General features: G+C 34.2%; 1 protein-coding gene across 5 annotated transcripts; it reads left to right on the top strand.

The window, feature by feature from the left end:
- The first annotated feature begins 4,095 nt into the window (after positions 1–4,095).
- LOC112727445 (uncharacterized) lies at positions 4,096–7,550 on the top strand. 5 transcript variants are annotated; one of them, XM_072209286.1, is made up of 11 exons: positions 4,096–4,462; positions 4,618–4,745; positions 4,982–5,059; positions 5,184–5,282; positions 5,357–5,409; positions 5,505–5,707; positions 5,875–6,051; positions 6,138–6,382; positions 6,794–6,946; positions 7,041–7,172; positions 7,273–7,550. In XM_072209286.1, the coding sequence occupies exons 4-8, from the start codon at positions 5,215–5,217 to the stop codon at positions 6,219–6,221; spliced, it is 585 nt and encodes a 194-aa protein (XP_072065387.1). In that variant the 5' UTR covers positions 4,096–4,462; positions 4,618–4,745; positions 4,982–5,059; positions 5,184–5,214; the 3' UTR covers positions 6,222–6,382; positions 6,794–6,946; positions 7,041–7,172; positions 7,273–7,550. The 5 variants fall into 5 exon arrangements, with proteins under 5 accessions (XP_072065387.1, XP_072065386.1, XP_072065390.1 ...); XM_072209285.1 differs by having other exon boundaries at positions 4,105–4,534; XM_072209289.1 differs by having other exon boundaries at positions 4,105–4,534; positions 6,128–6,382.
- The last annotated feature ends 19,446 nt before the right edge of the window (positions 7,551–26,996 follow it).

Raw genomic sequence — 26,996 nt, 5'->3', positions numbered from 1 at the left:
CTTTACTTTAGCTCATCATTAACTCTAAGTGGAAAACAATAATTGTCCCTAATTTGAATCCTTGGTTAGCTTAGACCAGTGAAAGTGTTCACGATTTAAGTGTGGGAAAGTTAGGTTTGGCAATATTTGGTTTGGGAATTGAGTATGTTAGACTTTTTTGTGGAAATGTGAAAAGAATGTTGAGGACATATTCTTGCATTCAATACCTTAAACATATGCATTGATAAAAACAAAAGAAAAGAAAAATAAAAAGAAAAAATGAGAAAAAGAAAAAAAAAAGAGCAAATAATAAAAAAGGGACAAAATGCCCCAAAGTAAATGGCAATAGCAATGCATATGAGTTGTACTCAAATTTAGATGCATGAATATGTTAGACTTGCTCTTCTTCTACCAATCAACAAAGATTTAATGCACAAATACACATATCATAAGGTCTTTTAAGGGTTGTAATAGGGTTAGGGTCAAGGTAGGATTGTATTTGGTTAAGTGGACTAAAATCTGAATCCTTGATTAACCTAAACTTTCCACCTAACTTATATTCTGATTACATGGATTGTCTAAGTTAGGTGGAAAGTTTAGGTTAATCAAGGATTCAGATTTTAGTCCACTTAACCAAATACAATCCTACCTTGACCCTAACCCCATTACAACCCTTAAAAGACCTCATGATATGTGTATTTGTGCATTAAATCTTTGTTGATTGGTAGAAGAAGAGCAAGTCTTAGAAAGCAAGATTAGTAGAGAATTGAGAGAATCGAGCCTTAAACACTTGAGTGATTAGAGTGTATACACTTCTGGTGAATGTTCGATGCTCGATTCTTTGTTCCCGGCGTTCACGAGCTTTCTTCGCGCAAGTCTACTTGTATTTAATTTTATGATTTGAATTAGTGAGAACCAGTTCATATTTGTTTTTGGAAGGTTGATTTACTTTTAACTAAGTAGGTAAAAATATTTTGCATTTAGTTGCATTTCATAAATTCTACCATCCCTCTTCACTCTCTTATAGTTTCTCTTGAGCTTAACTTGAGGACATGCTAATGTTTAAGTGTGGAAAGATTGATAAACCACTATTTTGCGATTTATTTTGTATTGAATTGAGTGGGTTTTATCCAGTATTCTCACACTTATTCGTATAATTCGCATGTTTTACATTTTCCTTCATAATTTTGTGCTATGATTGAAAACATGCTTCTTTAGCCTTAAATTTGCTAATTTTAATCCTCTCTTATTACCATTCGATGCCGTGATATGTGTGTTAAGTGTTTTTAGGGTTTACAGGGCAAGAATGGCTTAGAGGATGGAAAGGAAGCATGCAAAAGTGGAAGGAACACAAGAAAATGTAGATTTGAGAAGCTGATTTCAACGCGCACGCATGGACGACGCGTGCGCATGATCGCGCCATACTTCAAGCGACGTATACGCGTGACGAGCGTCACGTGCTGCAATTACAGAAAACGCTGGGGGCAATTTTTGGGTTGTTTTTGGCCCAGTTTCAAGCCCAAAAATGAAGAATAGAGGCTGCAGAGTGGAACTGGGAGAAGAATGAATCATTCATACTTTCATTCACATTAATTAGGTTTAGATGTAGTTTTCTAGAGACAAAGGAGAGCTCTCTCCTCTCTCTAGGTTTATGGTTTCTTATTTCAATTTCTCCTTAAGTTCAGGTTCAATCTTCCTTTAATTTAGTTTTCTCTCACTTTTATTTGTTTAAACACTTTAGTTCATCTTCTTCTCTTGTTAATTTCTCTTTTTTGCATTTTTTATGTTTATGAGCTCTTGTTACATTTGATTTCTGTTAATGCAATTTATGTTCTCCATGTTTATTGTTACTCTCTTTAATTATTAATCATTGATGCTTGCAATTGGTTGTTTAGATTTAATATTCCTTGTTAATTTTTCTATGCTTTTATTTTGTGCCTACCAAGTGTTTGATAAAATACTTGGTTGGATTTTAAATTAGAATTTTGTATTCTTAGCTTGGATTGAGCAATTTGGAGACTCTTAAATTGTCAAAGTCTCTTGTTGGTTGGTGATTAAAAGTTGTTAGTTGGCTTGAGCTTCACTAACTCTAGTCTTTGATTAGGACTTGTGAACTCAAGTTGAATTGCTCACTTGACTTTCCTTCAACTGTTAGAAGTTAACTAAGTGAGAACAATTTGTAATTACCATCACAATTGACAATGATAATGAGGATAGAAATTCTGATTCCCAACCCTTGCTAGGACTTTTCTTAGTTATCAGTTATCTTCTTGTTATTTACATTCCTTGCTTATTAAACTCAAAATCCAAAAATATACTTTCTCATAACCAATAATAAACATACTTCCCTACAATTTCTTGAGAGACGACCTGAGGTTTAAATACTTCGGTTAATTTTATTGGGTCTGCTTAAGTGACAAATAATTTAAATATTGATTGAGGTTTAATTGTCGGTTTAGAACTATACTTGCAATGCGATATTTTTGTGAAAATCTTTACCGACATTTTTTTTCTCTGTCATCTGTCTCAATTTTTACTTGACACATTCATACCACAAGCATATGAGTAGGAAAACAACTCTTTTTAACTTTTAATCATACTTAATCTTCCTAGCCATTGATGTTCAGAGTCTTGGGCCTTGCTTTTCATATTTTATTTTATTTTTTTGCTATTTCTTTTGCTCCTAAGATTAAGTTCTTGTTTTAGTTTAGAGAATTCATAATAATTCTCTAAATTCCTGTACCTCATGAATTAACAACCTTAACTCCAAGACTAAATATGCACTATTCTTTCCATGCATTCAAAACCACAGATAAATACCACCACATTTAAATAAATGAAATAATTCTTTGGAGGTAGAATAGGTTTTGATAAAATTAGAAGGTAGAATAGTAATTTAAAATCAAATTTAACTAAATAAAAATTATTTTAAGTACATTATCTATTTATTAACTAACTTATTGGTTTTCAAATAAGTACTCTAATTTAAAATTAGAGATAATATAATTAATTTTTATTCATAAAATTAAATTTAAAATTTTAATATTCAAATTAAATTAACAAATTCTCATTACTTTTAAACCCAAAGTATCATAACTTTGATTTAATTACTTTTGATTAAAAAAAGAATTTCTAAAGATAAAATCAAAAACAAATACCATAAATTATAAATACTCCATTATTTAATTTTAAAGCAGTTGGGATCTTACAATTTTTTTTCATTTTTTTATCACTTATATTAAAAAGAGAACCTTATTTTTTTCCACAACCCCATTAAGAGCTCAAGCTTAGTAAGCAAGAAAAATCTTTCATTTCTGAGTTCTAATAATTATTGAAGTCTCAAGGTAATTTTTTAATCTAATATTTAGCTATATCTCTAATTTTTATTATGCTCATATTTATGGTTATCTATAAATTCAAATTATGATTCATAGAGTTGGAAAACTTAAGGTTTTTATTAAATTGAACGAGATTATGTTCAATTGACAATATTATTATCTCACAAATATCATTCTTGTCATATTTTTAGAGTTGTAAAAGTATTGAATATTAATTGAGAATTTGATGACACACTTAGAGTTGCTTCGGATTTTTTAAAACCAAATTGTGAGTGGCTATTATGCCTATAAAATATAAAGAAAAATTCACTCCCCTCTCTTGAGAGATGCTAAAATGACAATTCTTTCCTCCACTACAAGAAAAAGGGTATTTTTCGACGCAAAAAATCGACGGCTATCTCTCCCGTCGATAAATATCGACGGCTTGATGTCGATATTTTAAAAAAAGAAATTTAAAAATAAAATAATAAAATCGACGGCCTGGTCGTCGATTTTTTTATGCTGCATTAAACTTTTCTACACTTCCGTCATATTGTCGACGGAGAAGGGGACGAAAATACTTTTATTTTAAAATCGACGAACATGACGTCTATTTTTATATTTAAAATATCGACAACGATTTCGTCGATAAATTTGAATAGTTTAGATTGCTTTCCAAAATAAAATAAACGGCGTGAATTTAATATATAAAATAAACGCAAAAGATGTTGCTTTTTTTTTAAATTAAAATCGACGACTGTACCGTCGATTTTTATTGTTAAAAACACCTTCCCCACGCCCACTTCCCGCTTCCAAGATAATCAGAAACACAATTTTATTCTACAAATGAATTTTTTGCGTCAAAGGGAGCAACACACAGCAACCCACCAATTCAAACAGTAGTAGCACTCAATTACTCTCTCCCTCTCTAGCGATCCCACAGCCGAGTTGAACAACCCTCATTCTCCGCTGCCGGCGTCACGGTTGCGCCACTGTCACTTCGTTTGCTCACGCCGCCGTCGCGTTCTGTTGCTGCCGTGCCGCTGTCGCTCCCCGCCATCGCTCCTCTTGCTCACGCCGCCGTCGCTCCTTCTCTCTGTTGCCGCCCTCGCTCCTCCTACTTTGGTCCTTCTCCGATCTCTCTCCATCAAGCTCATAAGAACCAGGCAATGTTTTTTGATTGTTACTTAACTCTTTCCAAATCCAACTTCAGTTTCATTTGAAAATTCCTATTTCAGGTATAAACTTGACCTAATTGTAATATCCTGTTCTCTAAATTTGAAGAGAATATATAATATATGTTGCGAAATCGATAATTTAGGTTAGGTCAAGAGAGACCATAGCTTTTGCATCTCTTGAAGTATTGAGTCCTTTACAATTGAGCCTGAAGTAAGGAGAATCGAAAGACTCAAATCTCATTCGTCACACAAAATCTAGGACGAAGATCAAGTATAGCTCTTCTCTAATCCTACTTCCTAGTTTCAATAGGATTTTTTTGATAGATCCTAGTTTCAATAGGATTGATTCTTATTATTTGAACACATTAATTTGAATCACCTAATTAATAATATTTTGGATAAATTATATTCACTTCCCTAAAATATTTCTAAATTATTACTCTCATCTCTTCTATAATTGTCTAATTTATACTAACCATCCCTAACTTATGATTTTTATTTTTGAAGTGATTTTCTGAAGTGATTTTGAATTTTTGATATACTTGCTGCTTTGGTACAAGGAACAAGAAAATGGGAGTTCAAAAGGTAAGTGAATTGCAGTTCCAATTAAGGATCCAGCTTCCAGATTGAAGAAAATTTGAATACTTTTATTGTTGTATCTTGGTTCTTGAGTATAGTTCTCTTCTTTTTCTTTTGTCTTGCTATGCAGTGAATGTAGCAGTGCTAGTTATCTGTAATTTATGGAGTTTGGATCCTTGGAAGGTCCTCTTCCATCAAAGCTCTTCAGCGTTCCTCAAATTCAGCAAGTGTAAGTTCCTAAGATCCTTGTTTTGAACCTACCCTTATTATGTTATATAAAAATTGATGTTACTTGCAATGCAGGAAACTGAGAAAAGAACCCCAACATGACAACTTGAATCGGCTCGATCCACCGCGTATGTTCTCAGTTATTGTCACCAGCATGCAAAAACTTGCAATTGTAATTGTAATTAATTATGATTATGATGTGTGATTTGATCGATCCTGGTAGGTTGCTTGAAGCTTCTGCCAGTTGAAGAACTTGAACACCTTGATATTCATGTGACAGAAGACTCTAATGGCCCTGTTAACCAGGTTCTATATGCTTCAGAGGGCGAGTCTTCTTTTGTAGGACGGAATGCTACCTTTTCTCTTGCGAGATTTAATTTGTTCACTGGAAATCAAACATTAGAGCAGAGAGATACAAGTTTTGAGGTCATTATCTATTTATCCTTATTTATTTTAAGACCTAATATTTGAATATTATTAAACGGGGAGATGGATTTCTCCTAAAGTTGTAGCAAGGATTTACATGGTTTTGTTACTTGAACTTTTTAATATGCTTACTATGCTCATATTATGCTCTGTTTTTCTTCATATAGATTAAGGAATCTATGATGGTACATTGTGGTTTCTACAGTTTAAATGGAGGGTTTAAGATATCTGATGAAGATAAAACTTATATGCAAGCTTGCAAAGTTGTGGTTTCTACTTGTGCATTTGGTGGTGGAGATGATCTCTATCAACCTATTGGGATGTTAGAGGCCTCACTTAAGAAGGTTACTTGACTAGCATAAGAGTTTCATTGTTATTGTAACTTAAAGGTCACCAATCTTACCTTCCAAATATGTTTAGTGGTATGCAGGTCTGCTACTTAGCATTCTGGGATGAAATCACCTTAAGAGCACAGGAATTGGCAGACCACCGAATTGGCATTCTTCAATGGTGATGATTATCTTCAAGTGCAACTAGCTTTGTTTCCTCCTTTAGGACAATATTTCAATAGGATTGAAGTTCAAAGAATTGGGTTTGATTTGACCAACCAAACTTACAAGCCTCCTAAGGAGTTTGGACCTTATTACTTCATTACATTCCCTTATGCTTTCCCAGGTACATAGAAATATATTACACCTTAACTCTTGAGTAAAGGTTGATTTGGTTCTTGTCCTGGAGATTCTGACCATGATTTAAATTAGTCGTCAAAATTTTAAAAAGAGCAAGTTTGTTCTTGAAGTTACAATTCATGATTCACTTTGACAAAAATAGAGTGAATCATTAAATGTAACTTCAAGTATGAAATTGCTGCTTCAAAGCTCAAGGACTAATTTGAAGAATGAGACAGATACAAAAAACAAACAAAATGTCTTAATCTCTTTCTTTAATATCTTTCTTGTTTGTGTCTCTACTATCTCAATGTCTCTTTATTTCTTGTCCCTAGACACTTACCAAACAAAGCCTTATCTTTGCAACTTTATGCAACTAATTAAAGTGACAAATGCAATTAACCTGGAATTATTTCAGATTCTAACAAAGGAAACTCTCTTAGCACTGGTGCTATTATTGGTATAGCAGTAGGCTCATCAGTTGTGTTTCTGAGCCTCAAAGCTTTAGCAGTATATGCAATCCTGCAAAAGAAGTGCGCGGAGCGAGCCATAGGATTAAGCAAATCTTTTGGTAATTCATTATCTATTTGATTGTATTTAAAGTCTTATTATATCATCACTTGTGTAACTTTGAGAATCAATGTGAATTTATCTTTTTGATCTAGCATCTTGGGCACCAAGTGAAAAGGATAGTGGAGGTGCACCACAATTAAAGGGTGCAAGATGGTTCTCATATGATGAACTAAAAAAGAGCACTAGTAATTTCTCTGAAATTAGGATTTGGTGGTTATGAAAAGGTATGTTAGACTTTTAATGCTTCTATGTTAATTGTTAACATTTTTTTCTTTTTATTTTGGTTATAGGGAATGTATGTTAATTCAGTTTGGATGGATTCAGGTGTACAAAGGGGTGCTTCCTAATGGAAAAATCGTCGCGATCAAGCAAGCTCAGCAAGGATCAATGCAAGGAGGCCTAGAATTCAAAACTGAAATTGAGTTGCTTTCAAGAATTCATCACAATGTATTATTAGTGGATTGCAATTTAAACGAATATAAATATAAGTTTAGTTATTTATCGTGTCTTGAATCTTTATGTTAGAGGATTATTTATTATTTTGATAAGTTTGTAAACTCATTATCTAATATTTAATATAAATTTTATTTTTATATTTAAAAGTTTATTTGTCTTGTTATCTAATATTCTGTATAAATTTTATTTTTATATTTAAAAGTTTATTTGTATTAACGGTTTACTATTTTTCAAATAGAAAAAAAAATTAAAACATATAATTATTAAAATCGACGGTAAAGTTGTCGCTTTTAAAAGTTAAAATAGACAAATCTAAACAATTAAATCGACGGCAACGGTGTCGATTTTATTCAAGCACATATCGATGGCCTTGACGTCGATTTTATTAAACATATTATAGACAAAAGTGTTGTTGATTTTATTGAGTTAAATATCGACACAAAGGCTGTCGATTTTATTGAATCAATTATCGACAAAGAGGACGTCGATTTTAAATAATAATATCGACGGCAATGTTATCGATTTTATTAAGAATGTAAAATTCTCACACCCATATTACAGACGGAACGAACGTCGATTTTATTAAATTATTATCGACGGCCATGAAAGCCGTCGATTTTATTGGCATTTTGAAAAATCGACAAGCTTTATAGCGACCAACTGCGCCGTCTATTTTGCCGTCGAATATCAATATTATGGACGGCTAGACCGTCGATTTGGCCGTCGATTTTAACGACGTTTCTTGTAGTGCTCTTTATTTGTAAAATGTACATTCTCTTCTTTTATAACTTTTAAAAAACTTCTTCTTTAATCCATTTTAAATATTTTGTGTTAACTAATGTTAACTTTATTCATTTTTCAAAAAAAAAATTAAATTATTTATTATAAAAATACTCTTTAGCAAAAATTTTATTTTTTATCATTAAATTGTGCTTACCAATACGCTCTTTAATCAATTATTTTTTTATTGATTAAATTATATTTTTACCGAATTATTTTTTTCTAAAATATCCTTCAATAATTTTTTAATTATTAAATTGTGATTTTACCAAAATTTTCGTTAACAATTATTTTTATATTTTACTATTAATTTTTTAACATCAATATATATTATTTTAATATTAAATAAAAAAATCTTACCACTATTAATATATATAACGATTAATATATATTGATATTAGAAAATAATCTTACCAATATTTTTTTATTTAATGTTAAAATAATAAATATTGATATCAAAAAATTAATAGTAGAATATAACTATAATTGTTAACGAAAATTTTGGTAAAATTATAATTTAATAATTAGAAAATGATTAAAGGGTATCTTGAAAAAAATAATTTAATTATTAAATTTTTTTAAAAATCATTTGGTAAAAATATAAATTTAATCAATAAAAAATTAATTTATTAAAAAATATTTTAGTAAGTAAAATTTAATGACAAAAAAATAAAATTTTTGTTAAAGAATATTTTTGTAAAAAAATTTTTTCTTGAAAAATGGATACAAGTTAACATTAGTTAACACACAAAATTTAAAATGAATTAAAGAAAAAATTTTAAAAATTATAAGAAAGAGAAATATACATTTTATAAATAGAAGAGAGAGGAGTGTCATTTTAGCATTTCTTAAGAGAGGAGAGTGAAATTTTCTCTAAAATATATTATTATTCTTAGCTAATTGGATTCATGACTTTACCATTTGAAAATATTAGTTTATTGTTAATTTTGAGTTTACTGGAATTATTGGAATTGAAATTTATTTTTACGAAGCTCATAATTTTAAAAAAACGCGCATAAGAATATACTTGTTTATTTTATAAAGCATGGCACCAGATTCGATGGACCCAAAACGTTTGAACCATTAAATGGTCCCATAACAAAATATTAATTTTAAGTTTTTTAATAACCGCTAAATAGTCCTTATCTAATTTTAATGACAAATTAATCATTTATATATTATTTAATTATAAAATTTATTTTTTATTTTATAAATTATTATTTTATCATTTATCGATCATGTTTATTAATAATCAAAAACAAAAATAATAATGAATTATATCTTCTATTAATCGTAAAATTTTTTTGACAATCCTAATTGATTAAAATTTTATCTTTGATCAGTTATATCCGTATAAGATTGTGAAATCGTGTTTCTTAGAGAATCAATCGATTGGACTAACAAAACAATCGATTGAATTTCAGGTTTTCCATAATTCAATCGATTGGAATTGATACACAATCAACTGAATTTTGCAAGACATGTAGGCTTTATTGTTTGTATTACCCAATCGATTGAATTGATGTCTAGCAATATGGGTTTTCAAAATTTAATCGATTGGTTGTCTTACCTAATCCATTGGAATCATAATACAATCGATTGAAGTTTGTATGGATTAATGGTATTTTCAAATTCAGTCGATTGGTATTATAATACAATCGATTGAAATGTGACTTGAATAAGGTTTTGTCTGCAATCAATTGATTGGTTCATCCTCCCTCCCTTATTCAAACATAACTCCATTTTTGCATAACCTCTCTTCTCTCTTTAAATCCAAAAAATTTCTCTCTTCATCTTCTTTAATCTCATCAATACCTGTTGCGAACCACCAACATATTATTAATCCTCATTCAAATTCCTACAAAATCCACTGAACTAATATCTCCAAAATGACCAAAATTAAAAACGCAAAGAGAACTAGGGTTGAAGGTGAAAGTTTTGCATTCGCCAAACTAGTTCCTTCATCCCATTACATGGCAAGGTGGTTGCCGTCTCCGAGAGCATTGAACAACTATGTGGAGAAGTTCGAGTCAAGGGTGATTGTTTCTCCCAAGTACATAACAGTCGATTTTATTCATGGAAGACATTATAATTTAGCCTGGAATGCTTTCCAAACACAGTACTTGACTGAATTTGTACAAACTAAGGATGAATATTATCTCCACTTGATTAGAGATGTTTATAGTACTTTAAATTATGTTGATCCTGAAAGTGATGAAGAGAATAAGGAAGTAATGTCGCTGATTGAGTTTGATTTAGGGTCACAGCATTTTAGAGTTACTTTGGAATAATTAGCTTAACAATAAAATTTAGTTGATCACAGGACAAAATTTACTAGAGGTATTACGACAGATGAGAAATGGGGTCAATATGATTCATTTGTATGCAGAGTCTACAGTATGAGGATCCACACATGGATGCTAGAGGTAATATAAGTTGCAGTGGTTTGGATAATGAGTAGCGTATATTAATGTCTTTATTTTCATACTTGTTGATTCCAAGAAAATATAATGATGGAGTCTTGTTTACTGAAGATATTTTAGTGCTTTGGGTCATGGTGACCAGAAAGGAGATAAACTAGCCTTATTTTATGGTTCATCATATGCTTAAAATAAAGAGCAAAAAATCAAGTGTTGGTTTAGGATATACTTGCCAATGGACCAAGATTTTCAAATCACTTGGAATTGACTTGAGTGAAGAAAAAAGTATCCTCTTGAGTAATGTGGCCAAGATTGATGACAGCACTCTAAGACAAATGGGAAGATATCCGGATGCCCAAGAACCTCAAACGCAAGGACAACCACAAGACCCTCAAGTGCAAGCATATTCCTAGAAATTCCCACCACCACCGCCTCCCTCGCCAACGATGTGAGATTTGATGGATGAATTGTGATCCATAAGATTACACATTGAGAGACAATTTGCTGAAATGAGGCAGCATCAAGACAAGCAAATTGAAGCTATTAATCGTCAAGGGAAAGCAATTGATTTTCTATACACTAATCTAGCCATTACAAATCCAAGGGTCATCATCCCAATGAAGGAAATGTATTGAAGAAAGAAGAAAATCTGTTGCAGGGGCTTGTAAATGTTTAAATTGTTCTTAAAATTACTTGAGATATACAATCAATCGATTGAAGTAGGAAACCAATCGATTGAAGAATGCGTGAAATCCACTATGATATGCATTCAATTGATTGTTTTGTGCATGAAATCGATTGAAGTATCTTCAATTATGCATTCAATCGATTGGTTAAAGCTTGAACACATGTATAGTGCTATTCAACTAGATTCCTCGAGTTTTTCTTAGTAATTTCAATCAATTGTTTTGTTCCTATTTTTGTATAAACAAGAACGGGAACAAATCAATCGATTGAAATTATTAAGAAAAATTCGAGGAATCTAGTTAAATAGCACTATACATGTGTTCAAGCTTTAACCAATCGATTGAATGCATAATTGAAGATACTTTAATTGATTTCATGCAGAAAACAATCGATTGAATGCATACCATAGTGGATTTCACGCATTCTTCCATCGATTGGTTTCCTACTTCAATCGATTGATTGTATATCTCAATTGATTTTAATAACAATTAAAACATTTACAAGCCTGTGCAACATATTTTCTTTATTCTTCAACACATTTCCTTCAATCTCCATACCTTGGGATGATGCCCCTTAGGTTTGTAATGCCTAGATTAGTGTATAGCAGATCAATTGCTTCCCCTTGATGATTAATAGCTTTAGTTTACCTGTCCTGATGCTGCCTCATTTCAACAAATTGTCCCTCAATGTATAATCTTATGGATCGCAATTCATCCATTAAATCTTGCATTGTTTGCAAGGGAGGCAGTGGTGGTGGGAATTTCTGGGAACGTGCGCACCTCAGGGTCTTGTGGTTGTCCTTGCGCCTGAGGTTCTTGGGCATCTGGATCTCTTCCCATTTGCTTTAGAGTGTTATCATCAATCTTGGCTATACATTACTCGAAACGATACTTTTCTCTTCACTCAAGTAAATTCCAAGCCATTTGAAAATCTTGATCCATTAGCAAGCATATCCTAAACTAACACTTGATTTTTCGCTCTTCATTTCAAGCATATGATGAACCATAAAATAAGGCCAGTTTATCTCCTTTCCGGTCACCATAGCCGAAAGCACTAGAATATCTTCAGTAGACAAGATTCTGTGATTATATTTTTTTGGAATCAACACGTATAAAAATAAATCTGCTCATTACCCAAACTACTACAACTTATATTACCTCTAGCATCCATGTGTGGGTCCTCATACTGCAGACTCTGCAAACCAACCAATCTATCATATTGACCTCACTTCTCATCTGCCACAAAACCTCTAGTAAATTTTATCCCGTGATAAACTAAATTTCATTATTCAGCTAATTATTCCAAAGTAACTCTAAAATGCTGTGACTCTAAATCAAACTCAATCAGCGGCATTACTTCCTCATTTTCTTCATCACTCTCAGGAACAACATAATTTAAAGTACAAATTCAATCGAGTGCTGTGTTTGCAAAACATTCCAGACCAAATTATAATTTCTACCATGAATAAAATCGACTATTATGTATCTGGGAGGAACAATCGCCCTTGACTCGAACTTCTCCACATAATTGTTCAAAGCTCTCGGAGACGGCAACCACCTTGCCATGTAATGGGATGAAAAAACTAGTCTGGCGAATGCAAAACTTCCACCCTCAACCCTAGTTCTCTTTGTGTTTTTAATTCTGGCCATTTTGGAGATATTGGTTTAGTGAGTTTTGTAGGAATTTGAATGAGGATTAATAATATGTTGATGGTTGGTGTTGATGAGATTAAAGAAGATGAAGAGAGAAGTTTTTTGGATTTAAAGAGAGAAGAGAGGTTATGCAGAAATGGAGTTATGTTTGAATAAGGGAGGGAGGGTGAACACGAATAGTTATCTAGCATATTATATAGGGCAGATGAAAATTTAATTGATTGTGTTATAACACCAATCAGTTAATTGCAAAAAAAAAAACCTTATTCAAGTCACATTTTAATCGATTGTATTATAATACCAATCGATTGAATTTGAAAATACCATTAATCCATACAAACTTCAATCGATTGTATTATAATTCCAATTGATTAGATTTTGATATATCATTCTAATAGCGTAAGTCAATCGATTAGGTAACAACCAATCGATTGAATTGTGAAAACTCATATTACTAGACATCAGTTCAATCGATTGGATAACACAATCAATCGATTAATAAGAAAAAATTCACATGTCTTGCAAGATTCAATCGATTGTGTATCAATTCCAATCGATTGAATTATGGGAAACTTGAAATTCAATCAATTGTTCAATCGATTGATTCCTAAGAAATACAATTTCACAACCTTATATGGATGTAACTGATCAAAGATAAAATTTTAATCAATTAGGAGTGTCAAAAAATTATTACGATTAATGAAAGATCTAATTCGTTATTGCTTTTATTTTTTATTATTAATAAACATGATAGATAATGATAAATAATAATTTATAAAATAAAAAATAAATTTTATACTTAAATAATATATAAAGAATTAATTTATAAATAAAATTAAATAAAGACTATTTAGCAATTATTACACAACTTAAAACACATATTTTGTTATGAGACCATTTAATAGTCCAAACGTTCTGAGACTATCAAATCCGATGCGGTATCAGTGCCTCTCATGGGTATTGAATTGTGCTCTACTAAAATTTTTTCGGTGCCTCTGGCAGTTATACCTTATTCTTAATACTATACACTTCTCACGCACAAATGATAATGGAGGTGAGGAAGAGGATGTGGTAGTTTAGACTGAGGAGGATTATTATAACAGATTTAGGACTTGCTCCAAAAGCTTGATAGGCCGAGAGAACTTGCTCCATTGGCAAGATAGAGAATGTGTTGCGGCCAATTTGGAACAAGCTAACAAGTTTTAAAGTCTTAGGCAAGGAGGACAATCATTCCCAATTTTTTCTATGATGAAATAAATGCACGAATGATAGAGAAAGGCTCCGCTCAGCTTTTTAAAGACTATATGCTCCATGCTCGAAGATGATTTGAAGCCGATAATTCACCAGAACCAATCATTACTACATTCTCTATTTGGGTTCAATTTTAGGAATTATTGGAATATTATAAGACTCTAGAATTTGGGAGGAAGCTTGGAGAGAAATTGAGGGAGGTGCTGGACGTGGTTATCTTTGAAATAGAGACAAACCAAGGATACTTGAAGCAAAAATCATGGGGTATGGAGGAAAGACCATGTGAGATAGTTTAAAGATAAAGGGTCCAGATCAAAAGATGATAGAGATAGGGATTCACTATGAACGAATTGGATCCTTTTGCACATACTGCAGTTAACTTGGCCATGGTCTGAATGATGCCTCTAATAATTCGAAAAATGACAAGATTGGAGAGTGGATCAAAGCGAATCATGTAAGACGACAAATATAGGTTAAAGAGGAGGAGAAAGAGGAGTAACAACGAAGATTATGAAATGGAAACAAATTGAGAAAATGGGGTAATAGTGGACAGCCTGTTACTGGTAGAAAAAGAAGGAATGCAGGTAAGGATAATGATGACAACAATAAGAGAATATGCCTTGGAATGCTTTTAGATGAGGAAATCATGGTGGAGGGTGCCAATCATCAAGTGGTTTCCAAAGAGCCGTGAAGATCCTTACATGAAATTGTCGAAGTTTGAGAAGATCCCTAATAATTTGTAACCTCAAAAAGATTAATAAATCCCACTCCTCGAGATTGATTTTCTTTATCAAACTAAAAAATCAATCTCGAATGGTGGAAGAAAAGCTGAAATTTTGTTGTTAGTGCATGAAATCACAATCACACTTTTATAATTCCGCACAACTAACCAGCAAGTGCACTGGGTCGTCCAAGTAATACCTTACGTGAGTAAGGGTCGATCCCACGGAGATTGTCGGCTTGAAGCAAGCTATGGTTATCTTGTAACTCTTAGTCAGGATATCAATAATAATTCTCAGTTTTAATAGGAATGAGTAAAAGAACATGGATTAAATAATACTTGTTATGCAGTAATGGAGAACAGGTTGAGGTTTTGGAGATGCTCTGTCTTCTTAATTTCTGCTTTCCTACTGTCTTCTTCTTCATGCACGAAGGGCTCCTTCCATGGCAAGTTGTATGTTGGTGGATCACCGTTGTCAATGGCTACCATCTGATCTCTCAGTGAAAATGGTCCAGCTATGGTTTCGTAGGGCTAATCATCTGTCGGTTCTCACTAGTGTTCGGATAAGATCCATTGATCCTTTTGCACACTGTCACTGCGCCCAACATTTGTGAGTTTGAAGCTCGTCACAGTCATCCCTTCCCGGTTCCTACTCGGAATACCACAGACAAGGTTTAGACTTTCTGGATCTCAAGAATGCTGCCAATTGATTCTAGCTTATACCACGAAGACTCTGATCTCACAGATTTGAATGCTCTGTTGTCAGGAGAGGCAATCAAACTCGTGAACGAGGAACCAAAGAGATATACACTCAATCTAAGGTAGAACGGAAGTGGTTGTCAGGCACACATTCATAGGTTGAGAATGGTGATGAGTGTCACAGATAATCACATTCATCATGTTGAAATGCGAGTGAATATCCTAAAATAGAAACAAGCATGATTGAATGGAAAACAGTAGTAATTGCATTAATCCATCGAGACACAGCAGAGCTCCTCACCCCCAACTATGGAGTTTAGAGACTCATGCCGTAGAAAATACAAATTCTGATGTGAAATGTCATGAGGTGCATAGTAAGTCTCTAAAAGTAGTTTTTATACTCAACTAGTGACCTAGGTTTACAGAAAATGAGTAAACTAAGATAGATAGTGCAGAAATCCACTTCCGGGGCCCACTTGGTGTGTGTTTGGGCTGAGCATTGAAGCTTTCACGGCATAGGCTACTCCTGGCATTTAACTCCAGCTTTTGTGCCAGTTTGGGCGTTTAACTCCAACTTTTATGCCAGTTCTGGCGTTTTACGCCAGAATAGAGTAGAAAATTGGTGTTAAACGCCAGTTTGTGTGATCTCAACTTGGACAAAGTATGGACTATTATATATTGCTGGAAAGTCCAGGATGTCTACTTTCCAACGCAATTGAGAGCACACCAATTGGGCTTTTGTAGCTCCAGAAAACCCATTTTGAGTGTAGGGAGGTCAGAATCCAACAGCATCTGCAGTCCTTTTTCAGCCTCTGAATCAGATTTTTGCTCAGGTCCCTCAATTTAAGCCAGAAAATACCTGAAATCACAGAAAAACATACAAACTCATAGTAAAGTCCAGAAATGTGATTTTTGCATAAAAACTAATAAAAATATACTAAAAAGTAGCTAAATCCTACTAAAAACTATATGAAAACACCTCCAAGAAGCGTATAAAATATCCACTCATCACAATACCAAACTTAAATTGTTGCTTGTCCTCAAGCAACTAGATGAATAAAATAGGATAGAAAGAAAATCAAGAGGCAATAACATCTAGAGTTTTATATGAAGCTCAAATTCTCATTAGATGAGCGGGACTAGTAGCTTTTTGCTTCTGAACAATTTTGGCATCTCAATTTATCCTTTGAAGTTTAGAATGATTGGCATCTATAGGAACTCAAAATTCAGATAGTGTTATTGATTCTCCTAGTTTAGTATGTTGATTCTTAAACACAGCTACTTTATGAGTCTTGGCCGTGACCCTAAGCACTTTGTTTTCCAGTATTACCACCGGATACAAAAATGCCACAGACACATAACTGGGTGAACCTTTTCAGATTGTGACTCAGCTTTGCTAAAGTCCCCAATTAGAGGTGTCCAGAGTTCTTAAGCACACTCTTTTTGCCTTGGATCACGACTTTAACCACTCAGTCTCAAGTTTCTCACTTGGACTTGCAGGCCAGAAGAACATGGTTAGGGACAGCTTGATTCAGCTGCTTAGGCCAGAATTTTATTCCCTTAGGTCCTCCTATCCATTAATGCTCAAAGCCTTGGATCCTGTTTACCCTTGCCTTTTGGTTTAAAGGGTCATTGTTTTTTTCTGCTTGCTTTTTCTTTATTTTTTGTTTTTTTTTCGCAAGCCTTCTTATTCACTGCTTTTTCTTGCTTCAAGAATCAATTTTATGATTTTTCAGATCATCAATAACATTTTTCCTTTTCATCATTCTTCAAGAGCCAACAGTTTTAACATTCATAAACTTCATTATCAAAAATATGCACTGTTGAAGCATTCATTCAGAAGACAAAAAGTATTGCCACCACATATAAATAATTTGAATTTTTCTTATTAAGAACTCGAAAATAAAACTACCTCCTTATTCTAAAAAAATCTGCTATTTTATTCATGTTTAATGATGATGAGAGAGATAAATTATAACTTACTTGAAGATAATAAAAATAAAAATAAAGATACTAATTACTACTATTCATGTGACTCCTAAGGTAGATCTCTAATAATAAAATTTATCACAGAGTTAAGATTAGGACTCAACAACCTTTACTTTGGGAGATGGATGCTCCTTCAGTTTGTGGGGTGTCTGGCCCTTCAAGAGACAGCTTCTGGCGCTTCATTTTCTATAGCTCACGCCCTTGCTTCTCTTGTTCCTTCAGCAGTTTGCAGAGCATGCTATTTTGAATTTGTTGTTCTTCTTTCAGTTGATCCATAGCTTCTTGCAGCTTGGTGACAGATGCTTCTAGGCGAGTCCAGTAGTCAATCTGAGAAATTTCTGGAAGAAACTCCTGTGCCCTCCTTTTGATGGAGTTTTCTTGCACTTCTTGTCCTTCTATTGACTTTTTGGTGATTGGATGCTCCACTAAGATATACTCATCCACTCCCATCTTTACCCCCAGCATCTTTACATAGCAGAGAGATTAAGCTTGGGTAAGCCAATTTGGCATCAGTGGAGTTCTTGTTTGCAATTGTGTAAAGCTCACAAGAAATTAGATGATGAATCTTCACTTTGTTTTCCAGCATAATGCAGTGGATCATCACTGCTCTTTTGACAGTGACTTCAGAGCGGTTGCCGGTAGGCAGTATAGAACGCCCAATGAAGTCCAGCCAGCTCCTAGCAATTAGTTTGAGATCTCCTCTCTTGAGTTGGTTTGGGACACCCTTTGAGTTGGTTATCCACTTGGTTCCAGGGATGCATATGTCCTCTAGAACTTGGTCCAAGCGCTTATCTAATCTCACCATCCTCCTATTAAAGGATTCTGGATCATCTTGTAGTTGAGGCAGCTTGAAGACCTCTCTTATTTTGTCCAGGTGGAAGTAAATAATCTTCTCTCTGACCATAGTTCGAAAGGTATAGAATGCGGTTTCAGTCATTCTCTGCTTATCAGTTTGCCACAGATTTGAATAGAATTCCTGAACCATATTTCTACCCACCTTTGTCTCAAGATTAACTCGAATTTCCCAGCCCCTGTTTCGAATTTGCTCTTGGATCACTGACCTTAGACCCATTATTTTGTGGTAATAGTCTGCATGTTCTTTGGTTAAGAACCTCTCTTGATTCCAAAGTGGTTTTGGAGTGTTCTCTTTCTTGCCTCTTGAAGTGGTTTGTTTTCCCTTAGGAGCCATGATCTTAGTGAATCTTAGCTTAGTGATCACAAAAAACACACCAAACTTAGAGGTTTGCTTGTCCTCAAGCAAAAGAAAGGAAATGAGAGGAATAGAATGAGAGTCAAATTCGAGTTGTGGAGGAGAGCGGGAGGCCGAATGTGAATTTATAAGGGAAGGGGTGGGTTCGAAAATTTTTGAAAAAGATATGATAGAAGATACGATTTGTAAAAGATAAATATGATATAAAAAAGATGAAATTTTAAAATTGAAAAGATATGAGAGATTTGAAAAAGATAAATCTGAATTTGAAAAAATAGTATGATCAGTTGAAAAAGATTTGAGAATAAATTAAAAAGATAGATGAGTTTTGAAAAAGCTTTGAAAAGAAATTGAAGAAGGTTTGAGAAAGATTTTTAGGATTAAAGAAGAATTTATTATTATTTTTTTTTTGAAATTGAAATTGAAAGATGATAATTTGTAACATGTTTATGCAAGAAATTTTGGATGTAACCATGAAAATTTAAAAAAAAAATTGAGTTGGAAACAAAACTTCCTCCCTTCCACATTCCTGGCGTTAAACGCCCAGAATGGCACCCATTCTGGCGTTTAACGCCCATTTGTTGCTTCTTTTGGGCGTTTAACGCCCAGCTAGGTACCCTGGCTGGCATTAAACACCAAAAAGCCTTTATCACTGGTCATTTTTCTAAACGCTCAGGATGCTGCAATTCTGGCGTTAAACGCCCAAAATGGTGCCCATTCTGGCATTTAACGCTCAAAATACCCCTTACTGGCATTTTTGTGCCAGTGAGCTCCTTTTCTCTGCTTTATGCTCTGAATTCTTCTGTAACTCTGTAAACTCCTGCAATTGATAATCAACCTTGAAGATAATTTATATCAAACTCCTATAATAACTATTTGAATAACAAATAAACTTTGCTAATGGCTGGGTTGCCTCCCAGCAAGCGCTTCTTTATTGTCTTTAGCCGGACCTTACTGAGCTTTTAATCTAGTCTCAGCTTTGAGCATTCTTGCTCAACATTGCCTTCAAGATAATGCTTGACTCTCTGTCCATTAACAATGAACCTCTTATTCGAATCAATGTCTTGAAGCTCCACATAGCCATATGGTGACACACTTGTAATCACATATGGTCCCTTCCACCGGGATTTCAGTTTCCCGGGGAGCAATCTGAGCCTAGAGTTGAACAGCAGAACCTTCTGTCCTGGCTTAAAGACTCTGGATGATAGTTTCTTGTCATGCCACCTTTTTGCTTTTTCCTTGTAAATTTTTGCATTTTCAAAAGCATTGTGTCTGAATTCCTCTAGCTCATTCAACTAGAGCAATCTTTTCTCTCCAGCTGACTTTGCATCAAGATTCAGGAATCTAGTTGCCCAGTAGGCCTTGTGTTTTAGTTCCACTGGCAAATGGCATGCTTTCCCATACACAAGTTGGTATGGAGAGGTCCCTATGGGAGTCTTGAATGCTGTTCTGTATGCCCACAGAGTATCATCCAGACTTCTTGCCCAATCCCTTCTGCAGTTACTCATAGTCCGTTCCAGGATTCTTTTAAGTTCTCTATTTGAGACTTCAGCCTGCCCATTTGTCTGGGGATGATACGGAGTCGCCACTTTGTGGTTAATTCCATAACGGACCAGAGCGGAGTCAAGCTGTTTATTACAAAAATGAGTGCCCCATCACTGATCAGTATCCTAGGGACACCGAACCTGCTGAAGATATGCTTCTGGAGGAACTTCATCACTGTTTTAGTATCATTGGTGGGTGTTGCAATTGCCTCCACCCACTTAGATACATAGTCTACTGCCACCAGGACATAAGTGTTTAAGTATGATGGTGGGAAAGGCCCCATGAAGTCAATACCCCATACATCAAACTCAATCTCTAAGATCCCTTGTTGAGGCATGGCATAACCGTGAGGCAGATTGCCAGCTCTTTGGTAACTGTCATAGTTACGTACAAACTCTCAAGAGTCTCTGTAAATGGTGGGCCAATAGAAGCCACATTGGAGGACTCTTGTGGACTCTTGTGGACGAGGAAATTATGGTGGAGGGTGCCAATCATGGCATCCAAAGAGCCGTGAACATCCTTACATGAAATTGTCGAAGTTTGAGAAGATCCCTAATAATTCGTAACCTCAAAGGGATTAATAAATCCCACTCCTCGAGATTGATTTTCTTTATCAAACTAAAAATCAATCTCGAATGGTGGAAGAAAAGCTAAAATTTTCTTGTTGGTGCATGAAATCACAATCACTTTTGTAATTCTGCACAACTAATCAGCAAGTGCACTAGGTCGTCCAAGTAATACCTTACGTGAGTAAGGGTCGATCCCACGGAGATTGTCGGCTTGAAGCAAGCTATGGTTATCTTATAACTCTTAGTCAGGATATCAATAATAATTATCAGTTTTAATAGGAATGAGTAAAAGAACATGGATTACATAATACTTGTTATGCAGTAATAGAGAACAGGTTGAGGTTTTGGAGATGCTCTGTCTTCTGAATTTCTGCTTTCCTACTGTCTTCTTCTTCATGCACGCAGGGCTCCTTCCATGGCAAGTTGTATGTTGGTGGATCACCGTTGTCAATGGCTACCATCCGTCCTTTCAGTGAAAATGGTCCAGCTGCGGGTTTCGTAGGACTAATCATCTGTCGGTTCTCACTAGTGTTGGAATAAGATCCATTGATCCTTGTGCACACTGTCACTACGCCCAACATTTGTGAGTTTGAATCTCGTCACAGTCATCCCTTTCCGAATCCTACTCGAAATACCACAGACAAGGTTCAGACTTTACGGATCTCAGGAATGCTACCAATTGATACTAGCTTATACCACGAAGACTCTGATCTCAGATTTGAATGCTCTGTTGTCAGGAGAGGCAATCAAACTTGTGAACCAGGAACCAAAGAGATATACACTCAATCTAAGGTAGAACGAAAGTGGTTGTCAGGCACACGTTCACAGGTTGAGAATGGTGATGAGTGTCACAGATCATCACATTCATCATGTTGAAGTGCGAGTGAATATCTTAGAATAGAAACAAGCGTGATTGAATGGAAAACAGTAGTAATTGCATTAATCCATCGAGACACAGCAGAGCTCCTCACCCCCAACTATGGAGTTTAGAGACTCATGCCGTAGAAAATACAAATTCTTATGTGAAATGTCATGAGGTGCATAGTAATTCTCAAAAAGTAGTTTTTATACTCAACTAGTGACCTAGGTTTACAGAAAATGAGTAAACTAAGATAGATAGTGTAGAAATCCACTTCTGGAGCCCATTTGGTGTGTGTTTGGGCTGAGCATTGAAGCTTTCACGTACATAGGCTACTCCTGGTGTTTAACTCTAGCTTTTGTGCCAGTTTGGACGTTTAACTCCAACTTTTATGCCAGTTCTGGCGTTTGACGCCAGAATAGGGTAGAAAGTTGGTGTTAAACGCCAGTTTGCATGATCTCAACTTGGACAAAGTATGGACTATTATATATTGCTGAAAAGCCCAGGATGTCTACTTTCCAACGCAATTTAGAGCGCACCAATTGGACTTCTGTAACTCCAGAAAATTCATTTCGAGTGCAGGGAGGTTAGAATCCAACAGCATCTGCAGTCCTTTTTCAGCCTCTGAATCAGATTTTTGCTCAGGTCCCTCAATTTCAGCTAGAAAATATCTGAAGTCACAGAAAAATACACAAACTCATAGTAAAGTCTAGAAATATAATTTTTGCATAAAAACTAATAAAAATATACTAAAAAGTAGCTAAATCCTACTAAAAACTATATGAAAACACCTCCAAAAAGCATATAAAATATCCGCTCATCAGTTGTTTTCTAAAGTATTTTTGGTGAATCTAATAGGCATAACAGGAAACTTGCTCTAAGTTGGAAGGAAGCTACTAATGTTACAATTCAACATTTTGATTATTACATCGCTGTCTCAATTAAGGAGATCTTGCGGAATGAGAGTTGAAATCTTGTGGGTGTTCATTTGAGTTGTAATGACCAAATTTGAACCTCTCAGTTTAATGAAAAACTCTGGAGTTATTCATTAATTTGGGATAATGTTCTGATTTTAAGTGATTTTAATATCATTACAAACCATAGTGAAAGGTAGGTGGTGGCATTAAATCCCCATTGGCAATTGCGCCTCAAAATGAATTTATTGGAGATAATAAGACTGATTGATCTTGAAATGGTAGGGGGACCTATACATGGAGCAATCAAAGGATAGAGGAAGATTTTATCATGGAGTGGTTGGATGGGGTATTGTGCAATGAGTAATGGTTCCAACAATTTTTTCAAGCTTTTAATATCCATTTGATTGAAACCAGTTCTAACCTCGCTCCCCTTCTCTTGGAGTCTAATTCACAAATAGAACATTTTAAAAGGCGGTTTAAATTCTAAGAAAGGTGGTGTACTAATGCTAATCTGAGAAAAATTATTCAAGATGCATGGAGACTAAAAGTAGAGGCCTAACTATGTACCAATTAGCTCAAAAAATCAAGAACTATAGACACAGTTGAGTAAAATGACAAGAATCCAGTAGGTCTAACACAAAAAAGGAAATGGAAGCAATTGAGAAGAGGCTGGAGAAGCTAAGGGAGCTTGGCATAACTGGACGTGAGGATGTTGAACTCAAAAGGAAACTGGAATTGGCTTTTCTAAAGGAAGAAACATACTGGAAAGAAAAGTCCAAGATTAAATGGTTGAAAGAAGGTGATAGGAACCCAAATTTATTTCCATCGAAGTTCAAGACCAGAATCCAGAGGAATAAAATTTGGAAGCTAATTAATAGAAATGGTAATTTAGCGTCATCCATCTCGGCCATTGCCTTAGCTGCTGAAGACTATTTCAGAAACATTTTTTCATCCTCTAACCGAGATGATCCCGCATCTTTCCTCACTTGCTTTGAACCAAAAGTTACAGCTTCCATGAACCGTAAGCTTCAAAGGTGAAGTGTGCCACTTTTAGTGTACACCCACATATTGCCCCAGGAAAGGACGGAATTAAGGCAAAATTCTTCTAGTTTTATCAGGATATAGTGTGTGGTGATGTTTTATAGGCTGGTAGAAGTTTCTTTAGTGGAGGGTGAATCTTGAAGAGGTTTAACCATACTAATATATGCATTATTCCTAAAGTCTCGGATGCAAACAATATGACTCAAGTTAGACCTATTAGTTTATCTTTAATCTTCTATAACATTATTTAGAAGATTTTGGTGGATAGATTTCAAAGCTGCATGAACAAACTAATTAGTCCTAATCAAAGTGTTTTCTTAAAAGGGTACTTAATTTCAGATAATATCCTACCCATGAATGTATGCATTATCTAAAAAATAAGAAGTTAAGGTTGTAACATGACATGGCAGTTAAAATGGATATGAGCAAGACCTACAATAGAGTTGAAATGCATTTCTTATGGCATATTATGGAGCGGTTTGGTTTTGAGACAAAGTGGATAGGTTGGATCCGGGAATTAGTCACTACAGTTTCTTCCTCCGTTGTTGTGGAAGGACAAGCCATAATTTTTCTAAACCAACTAGAGGTATCCATCAAGAAGACCCTCTATCATCATATCTCTTTTTATTTTATGAGGAAGGTCTCTCCTTCCTACTATACAAAGCGGAGCAAAACAGCTAATTCAAGCTCCAGGTGCCCTATAGTCAGCCACTTGCTATTTATAGATGACTCTATACTATTTTATAAGGCCTCAGAGGAATGTTGCGACAAGATCCTTAATTTACTATAGGAGTATGAGAGTTTTAGTGGCCAGAAGGTAAACTTAGATAGGTCAGTAGTTTTCTTTAGCAATAATACTCCTAATCCTATTAGGGAGGTCAACTAGTAGGCAGACTAAACATCCAATGCATCGGGACATAGAACAAATATTTGGGTCTTCTCTCTTTTGTTAATCCCTCCAAAAAGGCTACTGTCAATTTGATTAAAGAAACATTTCAGCAGAAAGTTCGGGGTGGCAAAAGAACATTATTTCTAGTGAAGGCAAACACATTCTCCTTAAGGCGATGGGAGAAGCAATGCCAATTTATACCCTGTCTCATTTTAAACTCTTAGACTTATTAATCTCTAAAATTCACAGTACTTTTACACATTAGTGATGGGAGCAGAAAGATACAAAGAGACGTATAGCCTGGGTAACTGGAATAACATGAGCAAACCTAAGAATGAGAGCTAGCTTGGCTTCAAAGATTTGAGAGCTTAGAATTTAGATCTGCTAGAAAAACAATATTGGAGAATAGCTATTCAACCTAATTCCTACTTAGTGAGAACTTTGAAATGTAAATACTTTAGATATGGTAACATTATGAATGCAGAGATTGGTACCTCACCATTAGGGACTGGAGAAGCATTTTAGAGGACCACTGTATGGTGGAGAAAGGTCTATCTTGGAGAGTTAGGAATGGTAGCGGCATCAGAGTGTTCAACAAACCATGGCTCTCACCTCCCTATCCATTCAACATTTCTCAAACCCAGCTAAATACGGACTATAAACCCAGCATTCTTTGGGTTAAGGACTTGATGATGGCAGGCAACCAATGGTACCAGAACCTAATAAAGAACTCATTCCTTCCAGCAATCAGTAGTAGACTATTGTCAGTTACCCCTACAGATGGTAAAGATGAAATTTAGGGTATAATATTTCCTAGCTACCTCTTTTTATCATGTTCCCATTGATCTATACCCTAAAATTATGAGATAGAAAGCTCTCTGGAACCAGCTATGAAGCTCCCCCTTCAGAACAAAACCAAGATTTGCATCAAGAAGGCTTTTCACGGCAGACTACCAGTTCTCTAACTCCTCAACTACCAAATTTCATTCGTCGCCCCAACTTGTCCTTGCTGTCAACAAGAGCAGGAGTCATTCACCCATTGCTTCATCAGTTGTAAAGAATCACAAGAGATTTGGAAAGGAAGTTCAGTCAGACCTTACCTCTCATTGGCGAGCTCAAATAACTTACACCGGTGGTGGCAGAAACTAATTTCGACCTTCTCCCAGCACCCAAACTCCAAGAAGAAGCTAGAGCTAGCTGCTTTTCTCCACTTGGAAGTATGGAAAGTGAGAAACTTAATCTTTTTAGCAAAAGAGGATCTCAGTAGTGGAGGTAATCAGCGCAGCGACAAAGATGTTCTAGAACTCGATAGTGGCTAGAGGTTCACCATAGCCCTAGATTCTCGCTTCTTGCCCTTTTCTTCCATTAGAATTTAGAACTATGGTTTGGATGTTGTCACACAGGTAATTTATTTGGGATAACCCCCTTTTTCTTATTACTTGTCCTAGATTTTGAACACCTATATTTCTCTTTTTAATGAAATAAAATTGCTATCTTCAAAGAAAAAATTGACTTTATTATTCTTTATCTTCATTTTCAATGTGCATATGTATATATAAATTTATTACTAGGGTAAAACCCGCGCTACGCGCGGGTCAAATATTGTATCATTATCAAAATTTGTTGGTATAATACTATTGATATTAGTACTAGTTACTTTTCATTTGAAAAGTTTTCATATATAAAAATTTATTATCTAATGTATAAAATTGTTCCAACCTATATTTATAGAGGCCAAATAATTTTTTTATTTTTATAACTCATATTAACATTCATTTTTAAAAAAAGGTGTATACTAAAATCCATTTCATTGATTTTTTTTTTTAATGAATTAGATACTATTATTGTAAAAACTAAATTAAAAAAGTACTATAAAAATTATATAATTTATATCCTATTAATAAGTTACACTTCAACGTGATTTTAACTAATATTAGTTAAAAGTATTCATTTTTTAATATCTAATAAAAAATATCCCAATATAAATTATATGACATCATAATTAATCATAATTTTATAAAATCACATTTATACCAATATCCTCTACCTATAAGTACTTTTACATTTGATGAATTAGTATTATTTCTAATTCATTTTATGCCACTCTAAATAAGTAAATAGTATCTTCCATATGAGTTGTTGTATATTTGCATAAAGTTACTTACTTCTCTACATAGCAATTAGAGCATTATAGTTAAATAAATATAAATACAAATACTAACACGGAAAGAAAAAAATTATTTCTAGAGAACTAAATTCCAATTTAATTTATACTTAAAAGTTAAAATAAAAATCTTGTTATTTTTCAAAAGTAAAATCTCAATAGAAAAGTATCTATTTGATACAAAATCATTCATGAGCTA

This window comes from Arachis hypogaea, chromosome 12, assembly GCF_003086295.3.
Source record: "Arachis hypogaea cultivar Tifrunner chromosome 12, arahy.Tifrunner.gnm2.J5K5, whole genome shotgun sequence".
Taxonomy (NCBI): Eukaryota; Viridiplantae; Streptophyta; class Magnoliopsida; order Fabales; family Fabaceae; genus Arachis; species Arachis hypogaea.
The sequence above is the reverse complement of the archived record's forward strand: the minus strand, read 5'-3'. Positions and strand labels throughout refer to the sequence as shown.